The sequence below is a fragment of the Pyrus communis genome, chromosome 12, assembly GCF_041283825.1.
Source record: "Pyrus communis isolate YQ-2024b chromosome 12, ASM4128382v1, whole genome shotgun sequence".
NCBI classification, from domain to species: Eukaryota; Viridiplantae; Streptophyta; class Magnoliopsida; order Rosales; family Rosaceae; genus Pyrus; species Pyrus communis.
The window spans coordinates 3,426,760-3,445,677 of record NC_142576.1 but is presented as its reverse complement, the minus strand read 5'-3'; the positions used below and the strand labels follow the sequence as shown (position 1 = coordinate 3,445,677).

The 18,918-nt window shown below is 38.7% G+C and overlaps 3 protein-coding genes across 4 annotated transcripts; all 3 read right to left on the bottom strand.

The window, feature by feature from the left end:
* Positions 1 to 989: 989 nt before the first annotated feature.
* Positions 990 to 4,253, bottom strand: LOC137745588 (pre-mRNA-splicing factor 38). The gene is made up of 5 exons (XM_068485561.2): positions 3,754 to 4,253; positions 2,973 to 3,094; positions 2,751 to 2,841; positions 2,401 to 2,598; positions 990 to 1,572 (listed from the first exon to the last, which is right to left on the bottom strand). The coding sequence occupies exons 1-5, from the start codon at positions 4,041 to 4,043 to the stop codon at positions 1,155 to 1,157; spliced, it is 1,119 nt and encodes a 372-aa protein (XP_068341662.2). The 5' UTR covers positions 4,044 to 4,253; the 3' UTR covers positions 990 to 1,154.
* Positions 4,254 to 4,989: 736 nt separating this feature from the next.
* On the bottom strand, positions 4,990 to 13,541 carry LOC137744865 (topless-related protein 3). The gene is made up of 25 exons (XM_068484673.2): positions 13,199 to 13,541; positions 12,127 to 12,306; positions 11,917 to 12,030; positions 11,323 to 11,481; positions 10,568 to 10,748; positions 10,331 to 10,460; positions 9,839 to 9,954; positions 9,601 to 9,736; positions 9,358 to 9,467; positions 9,137 to 9,206; positions 8,989 to 9,062; positions 8,802 to 8,897; positions 8,635 to 8,727; positions 8,185 to 8,312; positions 7,845 to 8,079; positions 7,586 to 7,756; positions 7,409 to 7,495; positions 7,155 to 7,307; positions 6,941 to 7,051; positions 6,683 to 6,862; positions 6,471 to 6,599; positions 6,265 to 6,360; positions 5,761 to 5,943; positions 5,500 to 5,675; positions 4,990 to 5,405 (listed from the first exon to the last, which is right to left on the bottom strand). The coding sequence occupies exons 1-25, from the start codon at positions 13,276 to 13,278 to the stop codon at positions 5,186 to 5,188; spliced, it is 3,408 nt and encodes a 1,135-aa protein (XP_068340774.2). The 5' UTR covers positions 13,279 to 13,541; the 3' UTR covers positions 4,990 to 5,185.
* Positions 13,542 to 15,218: 1,677 nt separating this feature from the next.
* On the bottom strand, positions 15,219 to 18,611 carry LOC137745175 (putative protein phosphatase 2C 34). Of its 2 annotated transcripts, none has more exons than XM_068485078.2 (6): positions 18,097 to 18,611; positions 16,966 to 17,263; positions 16,427 to 16,723; positions 16,153 to 16,270; positions 15,838 to 16,061; positions 15,219 to 15,626 (listed from the first exon to the last, which is right to left on the bottom strand). In XM_068485078.2, the coding sequence occupies exons 2-6, from the start codon at positions 17,209 to 17,211 to the stop codon at positions 15,399 to 15,401; spliced, it is 1,113 nt and encodes a 370-aa protein (XP_068341179.2). In that variant the 5' UTR covers positions 17,212 to 17,263; positions 18,097 to 18,611; the 3' UTR covers positions 15,219 to 15,398. The 2 variants fall into 2 exon arrangements, with proteins under 2 accessions (XP_068341179.2, XP_088537557.1); XM_088681431.1 differs by having other exon boundaries at positions 18,073 to 18,474.
* Positions 18,612 to 18,918: the final 307 nt, after the last annotated feature.

Here is an 18,918-nt window from a genome sequence, read left to right as displayed (position 1 = left end):
TGCTCTCACCCACGTCTCCCAACTTCTCTCCCTTTTCATATCCACTTTCTTTTGATTCAAACCTATCTTCTCGGAGGCCACCAATAATGCTGCATTTAAATAAATGGAGAAAGCGTGAAAGGAACACACAAGAAGTTGCTGCTCAAAACCATGCAGAAAATAATCCCACAAAACCGACACCCGTTTTCATGCTTTACTAGGATCTCCATTCCCCAGCCAAAAATAAGGATCAAGGTCCCCAACACCAAGTTGCTGCTCAAAACCATGCAGAAACGCCTTCACTATGGATGCAACATGAACAACGCTGATGGAGATAATGAGCAGCAACAGCAGTGCTGCACAAAAACGAAGACGGAGAAAACAACAAAGAAGCCCGGAAAGCTTCTGACAACGAAAATCCGTTCGGTGTTCGTCAATGCGTTCAGCAGCATGAGGATCGAGTCACCAGATGGCGGAAACTTGATGAAAAGCGAAACCAAGAGTGACAGAGTGGTAGGGGAACATGGAAGTTCCGGCAACTTGAATGGGGATCCATCGAAGTTAATGGTAACTGACGGCTGGAAGTCGAGAGCGGGAAGGTACCTGGGGAACATGTTAAGAAGCGAGTTTGATGAGGAAGATAATTCGAAGCAAGGAGAAAGAGAAGGGGAGGAGTTGTGCAAGAAGAGGATTCTAATGGGAGGCAAGTGCAAGCCACTGAGTTTATCAGAAACTCTCGAGTACGATCAAGATGACATTTGGTAGCAGAGATCATACCATGATATTCTGTTTGTGAATACTTTATTTTTAAATTCCTTGTGTTTTTGTTAGATGGTTGAATTTACCATATTTCTCTGGTTTTCGACGTACATGCAACCAGGATGCCAAGGTGGCAGAATCCCAAACCAATCACACGATTGGGGTGCGATAGGCTAGAAATACTGCCACCTTAGATTCCCGGTTGCATGTCCGTTCTTCTCATCATGAAGGCAGTTGATTCCCAGAAAAGATAACTCGAACAAAGCATTTATTAATCGTTAAATCAATCTCTCTCTACGAACTTTGGTGCTAATTAGTGGATGTACAACAGATACTGAAAGCACTGACAGCAGAAAGTCAACGTTGTAAAAAGACAGTTCAGACACATTGACATGAACTAGTCACCAGGATTATCACTACTTCAGGGGTTTCAACCCAAGAGATGCTCGGAGTCTGTTTGCTTCAGCAATCTCTGGATCCGGATGGTCTGTGCCATCATCCTTCTTCTCCTTCTTCTTTTCTTTCTTCTTCTTCGGTTCCTCACGATCAGGTCTCCTGGGACTAATGCTGCGGGCATGTCTCCTGCGATCTCTTTCCCCACCATCACGATCTCTACTACGACTTCTGCTCCTTGAATGGCTCCTCCTCCTGCCACGATCCCTCCCTCGCCTGTCCCTATCCCTATCCCTATCCCTATCACGACCATAATCCTTTTCGTCTCTTAGCCGATAATGGTCTCGATCCCTATCCCTGTCTCTGTCCCTCTCTCTTTCACGTCCACGTTCCCTGTCATAATCTCTATCCCTATCATAATCTCTGTCATAATCTCGGTCCCTATTTTGGGGGGAGAAAGAAACAGAAATGACAGTGTTAGCTTAAAAATGATAGTTCCAATCCTTTAACAAGGGAAAGGATAGCACAAAAAGCATTTACAAATGAAAGGACAGCACTAAAATGAAATTAAACAGAGGTGCCAAAAATGAGCAACCATGGCTTTCAAATAACCACATCATGGAAATGATTCCGAAAGAACTTATGACTCTCAAAATTTTCCGCCTGAATCATGATCAAATCACAGCTATAACACAGTAAATTATACTCTAATGCCAAATAAGGAAAAAGACACAGCAGACCAGGAAACCACATTTATCCTGCAAGCAAAATGTATGATCCATCATACTTCTCACTGCACACTGTCAGTGCAGAGAAACCTGGCAGGATCACTGATATCACTATAGGAAGCCATTATATTACACCTACGGCCTAAAATGCCATGGTAGAAACCTCAATTACATATGAATGTACTAGACTGTATTTTTATAGTCAGGCAACAACTTCCACTTCATAAATAATAAACTCATGAGGTAAAACAAGTCTAATAATTCTCACAAACATAAAATCAGTTTTGACTCTCATTTACGAAACAAATATAAAATCAGTTTAAACCTCTTTTAAGTGTTTTCTTATGCCTCACCTCTTACTTCTTGTGTTCTATTTTCACCAAAACTTCACTTTACCCCATATGGGTTAAAAGCTAAAAAATCCTAAAAACCATCTCCATTCACATATAATAGCACAAAGAATAAGAACCTAACGAATGTAACATACTTAAAGATATCAATAAATCTAACATTCTCATAAACCACATACAGGAAAACGAACCTGTATCTGTGACTGTCGCGTCTTCTATCCCTATCTCTTTCCCTGGCAGGGCTTCGACCACGATAATAATCCCTATCATGGACATCTTCATCCATTACATCAACTTGATCATTCTCTTCTTTCTCTTCCTCCTCCTCAAAGTCCTCTTCCAAAGCACTTTTCCTGAGTTCCAATGAACCAGTTGCTTCGAGAGTCCATCTGTATATATAGAAAGGAATCACATATACAAACCTAAAGTTCAAAGTCAACTTGAAAAATTGTTTGATTACAACTGTCTACAGCTAAAAAACAGGAAACGAAAGAGACCACCATGATAAAATCAACTTGAAAAATTGTTCCAATAAACAAACCTTTTTTTAATTCGTGGCATTGCAATGTCACATGAGTAATCTTTTGTGAGAAGTTCATCAATAACCTCATCCACATGCGTCAAGGTAAAATCTGATACAGCAAGAGATTAGCCATACTTGTGTTAGCATATGCTCATAAATATTCCATAATAAGTATGGTAGCATAGACTAGTCACAAATAAGTAATCAATGAAAATTTCAGAGATAGATCTTATATCTTACTCCCATCAGGCAGTTTCCTCCTCAACTTCCGATAGTCATTGTACAAAGGCTCTAGGTACTGGTATGCATCAGTATCAGTTCCCGTAAGCCGCAAATAAAATGCACCAAGTATCCGAACGTACCTAAACCCAAATAATAACGTTAAATCACATTAGAGAGAGAGAACTCAAAATGTTCCACGCCCACATGAAACTTGAAAAATAAATATATTCAGCATTAAGAATCATAAAGGCTACTGCTTCAGACATAACACTACAAAAACAATCTCCACCAATATACCCAAACTTGCACTGTTATCTAAACCCCTTCTGTTTAAACCTTCCTAAACCAAAATTCACAAAGAAAAACTTTCTCTTTATACCATAAAAACTAGAAGACCCGATTACTTCCCGCGTTCTTTATTTACCTTCACCTAACACAACAGAGAATATTATATCTCTCCTACATCTTTAACATAAGAAAAACTAAGGTTATTCCTTTCATACTACAATCTAATCAACCCAAACCACCAAACTTATCCGATTTCGGTTAATTTTATCTGATATTATACTAATCAAACAAAAACCGGTTAAAAACAAAAAGGGTTGATATCTGCATCCAAAAGAAAACAATGTCGAAATCGGGTTTATCATAAAAAGACCACAAATTCCAAATTCCCAGCCCCCTTTAACTCTAACTCTCCCAGCTACTAGAACATGCACATTGCCAATCATATAAGCCCATCCAAACAAAATTACAACAATTTTAAAGAGCAATTAATTAATGAGACAGTGAAACGCACTTGTAATCGTCGTTTTTGATGAACTCGATAACGATCTCCTTCTCCGGCTGGATCTGAAGCATCTTCATCACGAGGCACATGAAAGGCGTGGGCTTGCGGTTGCCCCCGAAGGTGCCGCCGATGTGGTCGAGCTCCATGGCTTTGTCGACTAGGGTTTCGGCCGTCAACCCGAAGCACTGCTCCTTCCAGTACGTGTTCTGGTATATCTTCGTCCGTACGATCTTCTCCACCAGATTCTGGGGGTTCGTTCCCCTTATGTTCTTCGCCGACGGGTCCGTGCGGTTCGCCATCGCTGGAAGCCGTAGAGATTGAAGTGGAAGAAACTCTGGATTTGGGGGCACAGAGAGAGGGACAGATCCTTTTCCCCCAGATCAATGAAGAAGGGAGAAGTCAGTTGATTCTTTAAACCCTAACCCTAAAATCAGAGCGAAAGAGGGAAATATAGTTGCCGTTGGGGGAGTTGGACGGTGCGTTTTTGGGTTGTAATCCGAATTGTCCCCTCCTGGTTCAAAACGGAGTGTCGTATTTATGATAATTTGCAAATATCTTGGGTGCATCAACTTTTGGTTTTAAATATTGTTTTGATATGTTGTTCAGTAGTACGATCTGGTGATATTTCTTTTCATTTAGAAGTGAGATGTCTTAGGTTCGAATCTTGTGGATGACGAATTTGATACCAAATTAGGTTACTCAATGTGTGGTTTAGCCGAACTCCCTCTCTCTTAGTGTAAAAATATCAATGTACTCGGAAAAAAAAAAATCTTGTTTTGATGTTTTGAAAATGGGTTTTGTGTTAACCTTGGGCATAGGGAAATTCTTCTTGCGGAAATTTGGGATGTATTATTCAGCTTGCAGCTTGCTTGAAATAAAGGATTGTGCGTCCTTTGGTGAAATCCAATTTATTTTCGTTGTTCATATGATTATGGAAGGTGAGTGACAACCATCCTCTTGGTGAATTGGTACAGGCTTGTCGTGAGTTGCTAGACAGAGATTGGAATTGTGATCTCCATCGAGTTTATTGTGAGACAAATTTTGTGATCAATGAAGTGGCTAACTTGAGTTTGTCGCATTCTCTTAGTCCAGTTTATTTTGATTGAGCTCTTGGCTCTTGACGACATCTCTTAGTATCAGACGCTGTTGGAATCTCTAAACCTCGTGATGTTTTGCTTTAGTTTCTCTTTGTTAAACGTTTAGCCCCATTGTTTCTCACAGAGATATTTTAAATTCAAAATGGGATTTTGGTAATCAAAACTTCTAATCACGACCGAATCTGATAACACCTTAATAAACAAACATCAGATAAATACACATTCGATCATCTTTCTTTGGCCTAAATCGAGCTGATTAGCTGCCTACACCTAAATGCTACATCAAACGTCTTAAGTTCTATGCTAGTAAATTACAGCCGAGGACTTGTGCCAAGAACTCGAAACTACTCTCGTCTTTGCATTTGATCGAGCGCGTGGTTGCTGGTGGTAGACGACGATGTTCTTCCATTAGGTATTCCGTTATCGACAGGCGGAGACGAACCCCACTTCCCTTCTGATTCTTTGGGTTCAATAACTTTAACAGAACCATCACCCAACCCAACAGCAAACTGGGTTGGTTCTTGTGGATGTACTGCAACGACAAGCGGGTACATGGCTTGGCTTCTACAACGTAGAGCACCTCACGATTAATTAATGACGACTGGATTAAGAAAAAATAATAACCTTGAAAGTTCGTGGTGAGTTTTCGATAGCTTACCCGTTCAAGTCCGCTTGGGGTAAGTACGCTGATGGAGCAATACGGCATCTTAGTCTTAGGCTATCGGCGTCAAACACCCCAATGTTACCGTCATAAAAGGCAGCATATATTAGTTGGCTGTTGCAGGAGTATGCTGCATGAGATATTGGCGCAGGAAGTGCATCTTGTGGAAGCCACTGAAATGGAAGGACAAATTCACAGTTATAAGCAAATCTGTTATCTGCCCTTGGTTATGTCAAAATATTCGAGCTAACTTTCTACCTGTCGTATGCGATCCATCTTCGAGGCATCATATATTGCTAGTTGTGTCTCGTGAACCACCAGCAAACGAATTTGATCGGAATGGAACTGCACACGAGTCTCACCAACAGTTGCCTTTGCAGAAACCATATGAATTGCAACCGACTTCCTCTTCTCCCATGTATCAATGCTCCACACACAGAGCTGCACGTTGTAGGTAAACGTGTACTTTAAATTTGGAAAAAGACAAGACCATCAAGCATGGAAATGGGTCGATCGGCCTTTTATCAAGACAAGACCATCAAGCATGGAAATGGGTCGATCGGCCTTTTATCAAAGTCGGCAAATAAGAAACCAATTCATTTGGCAATGGTAGATTTGAAACACGCATGTACTTTTTAGACATGTCCGCTTCAGTATTTTTCATTTCGAATATGACATTTATAACAGTTTGCATAACAAAAATTCCCCGTGGTTAATATGAAAATGATAAACAAGAACAAAAGAGCCAAGGATTTTACTTACTTGAGCATCAGCACCGGACGAAACGAGTATATTAAGATTGGTTGAGAAAGCTAAACCAGTTATCCGCTTTTGGTGACCCTTCAATTTTGATTTTACCTAAAATCAACAGATAAATCATGTAGGTCTTCAGCAACACCACATACAAAATACAAATCTTTGTAGCGAGAAAGAGAATACGACCAATACGTAAAAATGGAAGCAATTACCTCATCAACTCGAACATTATAAATGTGGATGGTAGAATCCTCCATTCCGATGGCCAGGATGTTATTATCCTGAGGATGGAATGCTAGGAAGGTGGAAGCAGGAGGAGTTGCCATGAATGTTGTCATCACCTACAATTCAAACAACACCAAGAACAATAAAAAAAGAAACCCAATTTTCAGAAAATTAGCTAGACATGCACGTACAGATTTACCTTGAATGTCATCATGTTGAATAACGAGACCTTTCCGCCGCAAGCTGAAGTTACATAAGAGTCATTCTTTGAGAGCGCTATGCATGGAATTGCTTCTTCAAGGTTGACGCCTGAGACATCGTTGGCCATAAGAAGACCACTGTTTGGTTGCCAATGCAGCGGAGCAACACTGGCTGTGGCCTTTAAACACACATACTTCAGAAGATTGCATTTACGAGAAAAAACAGATGATTGAACTTTTTCTAGGTTAGGTGTTACCTTTCCACTTGGATTTTGTTCATTACGGCCCCACTTCCACAGCTTCTGCACACCATTTGACCCAAGTGCCAATATGCCAGCACCCGAATTTGTATATAGGAGTCGGACGACCTAAGTTTAAATGCACTGGCTCAAGGATTTCGTAGCAGAAAATATCTCGATAGAATATCATGAGCTTGAAGTACATAACATAACATAACATAACATAACAGACCTTGCTAGAAGTATCGGTTGATTCAGGCATGGTAACTTGCTGGCACTGTATAGGATCCTGAATTTCAGTCAACAGCCAGGGTTTCGGTTTATCCACTGCATCCTCTACGCTTCGTTGTTTGTCAAAACTTCTACTGAGGTGATCAACTCCAAGCTTGAAAGACAGCCAAAGTAATCAAATAAACGCATCGCCACTTTGGAAAAACATTTTTTTAAAAGAAAAAGAAGATATTTACAAAAGATCGACTGACATACAATAATTGGAGTAGACCTAGCAGGAGAGCTCCTTTCCAGTTTACAATTGACCGCATTAACATTTGTAACAGAAGCCAAGCCGGATGCCTGAGACAAATAAAAAGGTTCTCAAAGTTGTAAATAAAGAAAAAATTGGTAACAAATTCACAAAGAGAAGCCTAAATAAATGATCGAAACCTTGATAGCAGTAGATTCAACGGGAGGCCTTAATCCCTCAAAATATGCAGTGGACTCGATAGCTTTCAAAGATTTAACCCCAGCAGCATTTACAAGTATTTTGAATCCGTTGTCCGCAGTTGTGACAGCAAGAAGATTTCCTTCCTTGTTGAATCTCAAGCGAGGGAGGTTCTGAAACATATAATATGATAACATCATGCCTTCATTCGACAACCAGGGGAGTATAAGCGATAAACTAGAATTACAACAACATACTGACCGGAATTCCACCCTCCGCGTCTATGCTAGTCAAAACATTGTTATTGTCCATATCCCAAAACTTGATCTGGTTATCTTCGCCCACAGCCAAAAAATGATTCTGTGTTGTGTCGAACTGCACAACGCCTGCTGATTTCTTTCTGAGTCCAGAATATGCTCTCTTTATTGCTCCTTCACTTTCATTCCATTCGACTAGGTACGAGTCTCCCTCTTTACTTGTTCCACAAGAGAACAATCTGAAAGATAATTGGACATAATGGAACTTACATAAGTTTTGATAAGACATTTCAACTTGACGTCATAACTCTTACGTAGGGTCCATCTTTTGAAATTTTACATACCGACTTCCATCTGCACTGTAAAGCATTGTGGTACACGAATGGCCAGGAGCATCATAGTCAACTCTTGAACCCAAGTTGTCATACAGCCAGGCCTTTATTTTCCCATCAGTAGCAGTTGAAAATATGAACTGAAAATTCAAGCGTACACCAATTACTGTACGTGGTAATGAACCGAAGACAAGGTAAGCAGGGTAGTTGATCATACGCTTCAAAATAAGTTTCAAAAAGATCCCCTCAACCAATAAATCAAAGTAATTAGTTGTTTCAGATAACCAAAATCCAGAAAAAATGTGTTCTGTAATTCCCAAATAGTTGCTTCAAAATTCTAACAATTCGGTAAATCAGCAAAATCATACGAATTGAAGCTAGCTTAATCGAAAACATTTGCTTCCCAAAAACTAGAAAGAAATTGATTAAGCACACGAAGGCATTCCCTGTTCGCAAACATACCTGAATGTTCTCCTTGTAATGAGGACAGATCGAATAGACGGGAGCAACATGACCTTCAAAGTTATATAGCTTTCGTCCAGTTAAATCCCATACCTGTTTCACTTGATTTAGATGAAGGGAAAACTTTGTATACAAAACGAAACTTACAATGAGAATTCTAATTCTACCTTTATTATCTTGTCGTCTCCACAGGTCACAACACACAGTTGTTTATTTGGATGAGCAAAAGCTAAGTCGTTCACAGCACCGCTATGGGCATCAACCTGTGAAAAATAAGGGATGCAATTTCATCAGCTGTTACAAATTTAACCTTCTTGATCAATTTAAAAAAAAAAAATTGTAAAATGATCACACCTCCAAATGTTGGCGTAGATCATTAGGTGCAGTATAAGCATAGAGGTGAATCAAATGTTTGGTAAATGCAACCCCTGCGGCAAGAAAAACAATAAGATATACAAAACAAAAATTCAAGAAACATTTTCAATCTTCGAAATGTACATACCCACGAAACTCCCATCTGGACTCCATGTAACACGGCTGACAGATATGGGTGTGTCTTTTGTAATTCTGGCCTGCATTAAAACTTAACCGTTACTATAACTGCATTTCAAATCCCCAAAACACTATACTTCCGTAAAATTACTTTATTTAACAACAGACGATAAAAATATCATACCAAGCAAAATTTTGACAAGAAAAAAGAGAACATAACTTAAAGATGACCTGAAATTGCAGTGAACATGCTGTCATATCCCATATCTTGAACGGCTTTGAAACCAACCTCTCCCGCGACATAAGTTCCCAAAGAGTAATGTCACCATTACTAGAACCAACTGCGAGGCATACAGTACAGAGGACTCAGAAGAGAATGGGGACAGCCCAGGGGCGATGCAACGTATTAAATAGGACCTTATTAATAATGCTACTCAAAGTTTAAAAGCCAAACAAGATGGCAAAAAGCCACACCTAACAACAACGTATGGAGAGACGGGTGAAAGTCCATGCTTGTGACAGTAGATCCTTGATGCAAGGTAAAAGCCACTGTCCTGGGTAGATCATCCAGTGACCAAGAACTTTGCTGTCTAGACGTTGGATATGCAACCTATATGTAAATCAGTGACAAGATTATTGCACACAAAAAGAAAAAAAAGGCAATACCAAATATTCCAAAATTAGATACAAAACAGAATATTGTCTAGATTACCTCCTCAATAGATTGAACAGGTCGCAATCGTTTCATAAATTCATGATCAGCAGTCTGATAATCAACCATACTTGGGGCTGCTGGAGGTGTTCTTGGATGTTTCAAGATTGCGACGCCTTAAATTCAAAAATGGATTGTTACGACATAGATATGCTAGGAAATGAGTAAGTCTGCAGAAAGGAAATTCATACTAAAAGAGATGAATTCCTTTAACGATGATATCAATTGAATAACAGTAGAACCCGTCATGTAATATTAGACCTAGAATTGCCAAGAGTTTCCAATTTGATTACCCACGGAAGTGAAATTTGAAAATTTATCCTAAGTTCATTGCACAATATTTGCAAACAGAACCCGAATAACATTGTAGAGAACATCAACATTACACATATATCCTTTTCCTTCTAGTTCTCTTTTTTTCCCAAAACAAAACATGAGAGAAATTATACTTAAAAACAAAAAAGAAATACAAAATCCAAGTCAAGTTCTTACCTTGGTTCTGTGGAACGGGCATGGATGATGCATTAACAACGGCTGCTTGCACAGATGAAGAGACTGAGGAATTGACCATCCAACCTGCTAAAGCATTAGCGTTCGCAGCAGCTGCACCAACCGAAAAGGGCTATACAAAGAAGATAATTATGAGTCCACATTTTTATATTCCTAAAGTATAATCAAGAAGGCCAAGAAAAGAAAAGATCAATGCTTATGAGATGTATAATATCATACAGTATGAGCTCCGAGTGAAGAATAAGCAGTGGGTTTTACAACCGCGGCAACTGGAAGAGTAACAGGTGTAGGAGTAGAAGTATGAGGGCCATTTGAAGGTGTACATGTGTGATCAGTGAATAAAGTTTTGATGTCCGGATTTGGTCTTGGATTTTTGCATAACTGGTGCTGCCAGTTCAAACTACATGAAAGTGTCAGATCAGACAAATATCAGCTTAGCACAATAGCCCCAACCATCGACAACTTTACAATATGACAATGTTAAAGGAACATTTGCCCTTCGAACCCCTACCAGGGTCCCAGAATGCTATACGACCCAAAAAAAAAGCACAAAAGGCCTCTACTAGCTTATGATTTTCTTTCCCCTTGGAAAGAAGAGAAAGAAAACATGAAAAAAAACACAAATGCTATTGATTGCTGATTGGGCACAATTTCAAAATAAAACCAGCTTGAGTCATTCAATCGTCGTTCATAAAGGCCACACAAGTGCTAGAAGCAACCTGTGCTTGAGCGAAAGCAATTAATTAGCATATAATGGATAGATAAAGACATTACTTGAAAATTTCAAACTACAAAAAACACTGAAAAGCTGAAGCACAGGCAAAGGAAGTCAAAGTTAGCTAATTTACGGAGATAGGGGATTTTAAATCAAACATCATTGCACCACAAAACTACTGTTTGAAACACCTATGAGAGGAAAGAATAGGGGGAAATCCAGGTTTTTTCATCCAAGAATATCACTCTCGTGGTCTCACCTTTGGTTGATTAGAGTCCGCAGTCTTGATGTCTTCAGAGCGGGAAAAACAAGCTTATCACGAAAGAGGGGATTTGCTTCTATCAGTTTCTTAAGCTCTATCAACATGATGCTGCGAGCTGTTTTGGTGTCACCATACTTGGAAAGCTGTTCATTTTCCCTGGTAGTTATTTCCGAAGAAAGAGATTAGTTACATACATGCACCACAAACAAGGAGTTCTAGAGTATCAAAGAAAAACAAGCAATCCCATACAGCCGCGCATTTTCTTTCCTTTTTTCTGCTAAATTTACGACATATGGCTGAGGAATTTGAACTTAGATCATTATAGAACAGGTCCGACAACTACGCTCTTGCCACCCTAAATCTAGATCTCAATTGTCAAGAATACACATTGCATCTCCTTTAAAGTAAAATCCAACTATAAGTTGCATCTCCTTTAAGTTAAAATCCAACTATAAGATGGTCTGCACAGTTGATGACAAATCACCCTTTTTCCCAACTTTTCGTCATCAGTTAACGAGGTCATAGAAGGAAGCATTAATCGACATAAACCTTTGCTAAATATCAATAACCCCAATATATGCAAGAAATTACCTGAAATTTCCAAGAGTTAGAAGCTGCGTGATTTCTTTGAAAAGTTCTTCATTAAACGTGGAGAACACTCTCAAATCGCTAACTAAGATTTCAACAGCCTTCGGTTTGTCCTGCCTACACACAGAAAAAAAAAAGAATACACAAGATTACTCTCCCTCTTCCAGAATATAGTCAAGAAAGCCTAACAACAGAAGTAGACTTAAGGATTACCGATCAAGTGCTTCTAGATATTTCTGCTTCCTTATTTCGAAAAATATCTTCATAGAGTATCTGTTGTCATCAACTTTTGTAAATCCTGATAAGTACTTCTCCACTTCGTCCCATTCTCCGGCCTGAATTTTCTCTTCAAAGTACTTCATGTTGAAAAAGAATCCTGATTCTTTCTCAAGCCTACAACATAAAGGTGTCAACTTTTTCAATGAAATTTACAAACATCAAAATAGAACAACCTTGGAGAGTAAGAAAGAAAATAAACGTCGATACGAGATCTTCAGCTGAAAATCAGTTACACACATGGAAATCATTTTGAAATTTTTGTCAAACAAGTGTTGTGAATCTTGCCTCCGTTTTCTACTATCGTTATTGTTTGTTGTTATCATTGTTTACCAAACTAAATCCCAATTAAAACCAAACCGTTGCTTGACCAAGCTTACTAAACCAACCTAAATGAATTTCTCTATCATTATTGTTTTCCGTATATTCGTAGCTTCATCTTCCATCTTTTCTTTACTTTTTCAATTTCTCTCACACTGCAACCTCATTTATCATTCAATGAATTCGGATTTCAGATAGAGACGGAGGACGCCTTGACTCTAATCCAGTAATCCTCACTAACCAACAAACTTAAATGCTACTATTTTTCTAAAATTAAGTAAATTGTACCCCTCTCTCCCCCCATTTTCAGCGCAATTCGCACCAAAACAACGCAATAAAAAGCCGAAAGAAGGGACTTTACACATGCATATCATTCCATCTCTCAGAATTTACGCCAATGGTGCATGTAAGAACCTCAATTAATCCCGTACGGGGGACTGAAATCTCCATCTTTAACCACTAAATCGGGATCACCACCGCCGGGTAAGCAAACACGAATAACTTCCACAAAAAATTAAAATTAACGACATAAACTTCAAACAACCGAAATCTTACAACCAGCACATAAATCCAAAACCACGCTCAAACGTACGTGTTTCCGTACATGCATGTATGAATCCGTACGTACACACGTGCACACGTGTACAATAGTGAAAGTACATAGGATTTGGGAAAGCTTTGAGCTTACCTGTGTACGGACTCCTTGAACTTCTCCTCCTCCAGAAATTGGAGTATCAGAAACACCAATTCTCTGCTCAAAGACGACATTTTTCGATCCTCAAACTCTCAGACCCCAAAGATTCCTCTGTTTTCCCGAACAAAAACCAGACCTTTCAAACTTCACTACACAAACAGACACAGATTAACGTTAAAATTACGCACTCAGGCTTCGAACCTGAGTTCCGATCAAACTCAAAATCCCAGAAATCATCGATGTTTCTGACGATTTTGTCTCTCACGCTTCGAGGATTTCTAGGGTTTTAAAGACCGCACAGAGAGAGAGAGAGAGAGAGATTTATATTAGTCTCGCTGTGTTCGATGCAGGAGTTTTTCCTTTTCTACTGACCTATCACTGATAAGTACAGGGGCTTATCGATAAGTGATTGCGGTTATTTACGTAGTTTCTGAACTTATCAACGTGCGTGGGGCGTCACGGATTCGAAATCAAAATACAAAACTCGGTTGAATACTCGTTACTCACGTCCATTCCAACACGACGCCTTTAATTCCGTAAATTCGTACTGTCGCTTTCGAGTTTCCGGACACTAAATTAGCGGAGTTTAACGAAGGGAAGTGACAGCATTCTGTCGCTGATATATCGGGAAATAATCGGGAAATGAGATGAGCGGAATTTCGGATAAGGTTTCATTATTAGTACTCGACAAGCATGAATGGACAAGGTTGCTTACTTCAAGAGATATTTTAGTGCCCTTAAAACATTATTCGGTACATTAAATTAACTATCGTAATACAAATAATTAGATATTTAAAAATAAAAATTTCCAAACATTTATGTTGTAATTGTTGATATATAGAATCGTATTTCCGACATAGATAAAAATTCTCTTTTTTTTTCCTTTACCTCCCTCCTTTTGTTTTTTTTGTTTTTCCTCTCTCCACCATTCTCTTTTTTATCTTTTCTTAAGCATTCAAGCAAGAAAAAAAAAGGAAAAAAAAAAAGAGAAAAAAAAAAGGAGAAAAATATTGTCCTTCCGATACACTGAAAAATTGATCACTTACCTCACTCAAGCTCGCCTCGATGTCTTACTATTGCTGTCGTGAACTGTCTGTACCTATGTTTTGTGTTGGCACGACTCGTCGCATTTATTTAATTGGGCCACGCAACTGAAAACCATATGTAATCTACAAATAACTGGGACGTTGCTGGTAGCCCGATAACACGAAGGGAATCGTGATATCGTGATCCCTTGACCAATTTCTTTGTGGGATGGTTACATCAGTAACTAAATACTATATCTACATTTCATCTCTGCTGGACCACTGGTTCTAATGTGCGTGGTATTTGGGTAAGTTTCATGTGTCTCGATAACAACTATTGGTGTGCATGTTTCTGTGCAAACAAACGCACAAGTGTACTGCAAACACATTGGTGTGCACAAAAGTCGTGGCTTTGATTGTGGGCTTGATTAATTGACGAAAGAATCAGAACTTGATTTGTGGGGCGGTTCGTAATTTGACTCCATCAATTAATATTTTATTTAATTAAATTAAAATCAAATAGTTCATTTCCACCGAGTGTTGACATGTGTCCTTCTTGATGACTCATCCGGTTTTGCTGAGTCACATCCATGTGTACTATTTGTGGGGCACATGGCACATGCCATGTAAATTCTGACATTTCAAAACTTTAATGTATTGATAAATATTTACTTTACTGAAATTTCGATGTCTACATGTTCGTATTTACAAAGTGAAACCACCCAATAGTAAAAGTGTATTGTTCGTTTCTTAGATTTGGTTTGTGGCACTCGAGGCTCTATGTTTTTAAGTATTTTACTTTTACCACGCTGCAATCAGACTCTAAATGTGCTTGCTTGTATCTCAAGACTTGATTTAGGAATAGGGAACTTTAGCGAAAAAATTTCGGTAGTGTTCATTTTAACGAAAAATTACATTTTTACACTAAAAATCAATCTTGGTATTATTTATTTTACCCTTTGTTTTGTCTTTGTCGTTAAAACTCAAAGTTTTCAAACCATTTTTATTAGTTTTCCTTTAAGAATAAGGTGACGAAAACACCTAACTGTTGGATTGAAACTCGAACCAACATCTTTAGCTTGCTTGCGCAATTTCCTAAATAAAAGTCTAATAAAAATTACAAAGATATAAGATAAACAAGGAGAAGGAACAAAGATTTTCTGCATTTGCTATTTTGGGGTGGCAATACTAAATGGGTGAACTTGCTGGGATTCAGCCAGAGGGGAAGTGGAGTGAAAGAAGAGGCAAATAGCAGAAATGTCGTCCATCGCGATTCCCCTCCTCTTGCGCTTCCATGCTTGCGCAGCGAACTCCACCAGACGCTTCGCAGCCTTCCCCGGCTCTGCAGTCGAGCTTACAATCTGCACGGCTTCTTGATTTGAAACGACATCCCAAACCTACAAGCAAAAACGTCTTAAGATTCCGTGGGAAATGTACATTTTCATTCATTAGCGATTTTGCTAAAACCGCGTTGAAACTTTCATTAAACATTCAAGTGCTTCATGCATTTATGTTAAAAGTAATTGGAAGCACTTTTGGTTATCTGAAAGCGCTTTTAGCCAACCCTTCTCAAAATGAATTTTAGTAGAAGAGCAATGCAGTACATACCCCATCAGTTGCCAACACAACAAACTGATCTCTGCTTGTTATATTTCTCTGTGACACTTCAGGCACAGAAATGAGACCAAAGTCCTTCACACAGTAATCTCCAAAGGCTCTAGACATTGCTAGTCCTGGTGTCTCTCCGTCCGGCTGCCACACCCTTTGCACTCCCGGCTCATCATCTAAACAGAAAACGCGTCCATTGCTTTGAATTATTCTCTCCGCCTCCTCTGCAAACAAAACCATTAATAACATGTAAATATGTGTAACCATATGTTGTTTTCTTCAGTTTTATGTGTTGGGAGAGAGATAGAGACTGACGAGGCAAACTAGGCTTGAAATCGACAGTAAGCTGAACCGGCACCAAGCTTCCATCATCTAAAGTTGTGGCCAAAACAGCGCGAGAATCGCCAACATTTGCTATGAAAATGAGGTCGCCCTAAACAAACAAAAATTCGGACATACTTTCATGTCAATGCCGATGAGAACTGCATAAGGTCATCAATTTATACTTGATTTTTCTGGTAATCATCCAGCTACAATTGCAAGCCTAACAACAATCTGAACTAGTGTTCAAGTGAAAATTTATGGATACCTGTCTGACAATACTCAGGGCAGTTGTTCCGCTGTAAAAGGAATCGATTCTACGATGCTGTCCAAGCTCGTGATCAATGGCAGCGCAAGTTTTGATATAGGAATCCTTCCATATATTAAATCGGTGACACTTTTTATCCGAATCCAGGTCAATAGAAGTTTGAGCTAGGGTCTCTTGCCAACTGCACAACAGAGAGGGTGGCATTGTTTCTCTTATCTGTTTTGCCACAAAATGTCCCCATGGACCATGCCCGTCGAAAATCCCACAAAACATCATATCTTCTTGGCACCCAAATCCCTAAAACGAAAACAAATGAGTTAATATAGGCTGTTATAGCTGATGTCGAGATTTCAGAGAGACGAACTAGTGGAACCACTTGCTTATACATTGTACTCAATTTTGACATGCGATGTCTACATTCTTCAACAGCTGATCCAACAATTTAAGTTTGTTTTATATTCAACTTGCTATTGTACTAATTTACTGAATTGGCAACAAAAAGGAGCTTAAGGTAAGAAAAATGAGCAAAATTTGCTTACCTCCCACACAATGCAGCAATCCTGGTTGACTCCTTTCTCGCCTCTCTTCGAGAAAACAGAAGCAAAATTATTTGAACCATCGACATAGACAATCCCCGAAGAGCGTAGGATCATGTCATTCTTCTTCGCCTCCTTCGCCATTGCTTCTGCAGCTCCTCTTGCACCGGACTTCTCATCGTTGTTCTTCCCTATCTTGAATGATAGCGACCGCGCCAGCCCGCTGAACATGGAGGATAATTGCCCCATTACCTATTCAACTTCTCCAGGCAACCCAATTGTGTTTGTAGACTCAAAAAATCTGGACAATGTCGAGCATTAATAAAACAATTAAACATCACTTAAGGGAAGAAATTACTTGACATACATGTCAGGTTTTGGATTTTTTTTTTTTTTCAATTTTATTTAACGTTCTTCCCAGAGAAAGGACAGAAGGTTGAACAAGTTGAGCAAGTTGAACTGGGTGCTTAGTATTGTGACTGAAAAGAGACATGATCTGACTCAGAAAGGTGAAAGAATCTCGTAATTTTGTACGAAAATAAATGGTACAAAAATAAGGGAATATTCAGGCTTGCATGGAATTCCACCATGGACTTCCACCATGGAATTTAGAATTTTCTCTACAACATTTAACGAGAAAATCCGTATTCTTATCTAATCTTTCGTATAAATCTGGCTCTTGAATTGAAAAAGGAAATTAAAAAAAAAATTAAAAATTAGTAGCTAAAATAAAGACTCATCTAAAACTGGAAACAAACAAGTAATTTATTTTCTTTTCCTTTTTCTTGGTATCCATAAAAGCTAAAAGCTCTGCCGTTTGAAACTTTTTGAACCCTTTCCCCACAAAAGTTACTGCGATCTAAGGAAACCCAGATGAGAGATTGATTAAAGAGAACCAAAAAAAAAAAAAGGGGTGGGTTTTGAAGTTTCTCAGTTACCAAACAACACCCAGAAAGGAACATTCAAAAATGCTGCAAAAAACAGTTCAATTTGAGCTTCTAAGCTAGCCCAAAAACAAAAGTCTTCATTTTCTGAGCAACCAAACAAAAAGAACAGAATTTACCCCAAAAAAAAAAAAAAACAAGAACCAGAAAGGAAAAAAAAAACAACCAAAGCAGACGAGGAGATTGAAACCTTGATATCAACTCCTGCAAGGTTTGACCAGAAATTTTCAGAGGCTAGAAGGCTGGAACTTGACGGAGTTGCCTGAAAACTGGTTTATCCGACCGGACCCCGGCGCAATTCCACGAACATAGCCGAAAACTTGAGGAACTGAAATTGGAGATCGATGAGAATCCATAACATAACCCCCCGTCTCTCTTCCGCGTATGATTTGTGTTCGTGTTTTTGTTTGGTAATGGTGAAAGCGAAGTGATAATTTATCTGAGGAGGAGAAGATAACAAGGCACACAGAGCTTGCTGTGTATGCAAACAATACACACTATTTCTCAAGACAAACTCTACGAGTCTACGTCATGAAAAACCAAAAGGGTTTTTGCTTTTTTAGCTCCCTGAGTAATTTAGCTTCTTTTTCTTAATATATATAGGCAATTATTTTGTTGTGAATATACAGAAATTATATGTTGTATAAAATGCTTAAATCTGAGGACAAGTCTTGGCGCAACGAAAAAGTTGTTCGTTTGTGAGTTGTAACTGAAAAGTTACGGGTTCCCAGTGACAAAGAGCTCATATCGTCTAATCTATTTCTACAAAAAATTTATAAAAAAAAATAATGCCAAAACAGATTCATGAAAGATTACTCAAAATGAACCTTCTATATCATTGTAAATTTTTATATGTACAAATGATATTAAGGATGATTCACACGTAAAATTTTATATGCAAAAATAAATATTTTTAACCACTTGACTTGACCTAAAAGCCTCTGTAATTTACAAATTAATTCGATTTGGAAAGGACAAGTATGTCTCATTCATTTAAGTATTTCATGCTTGG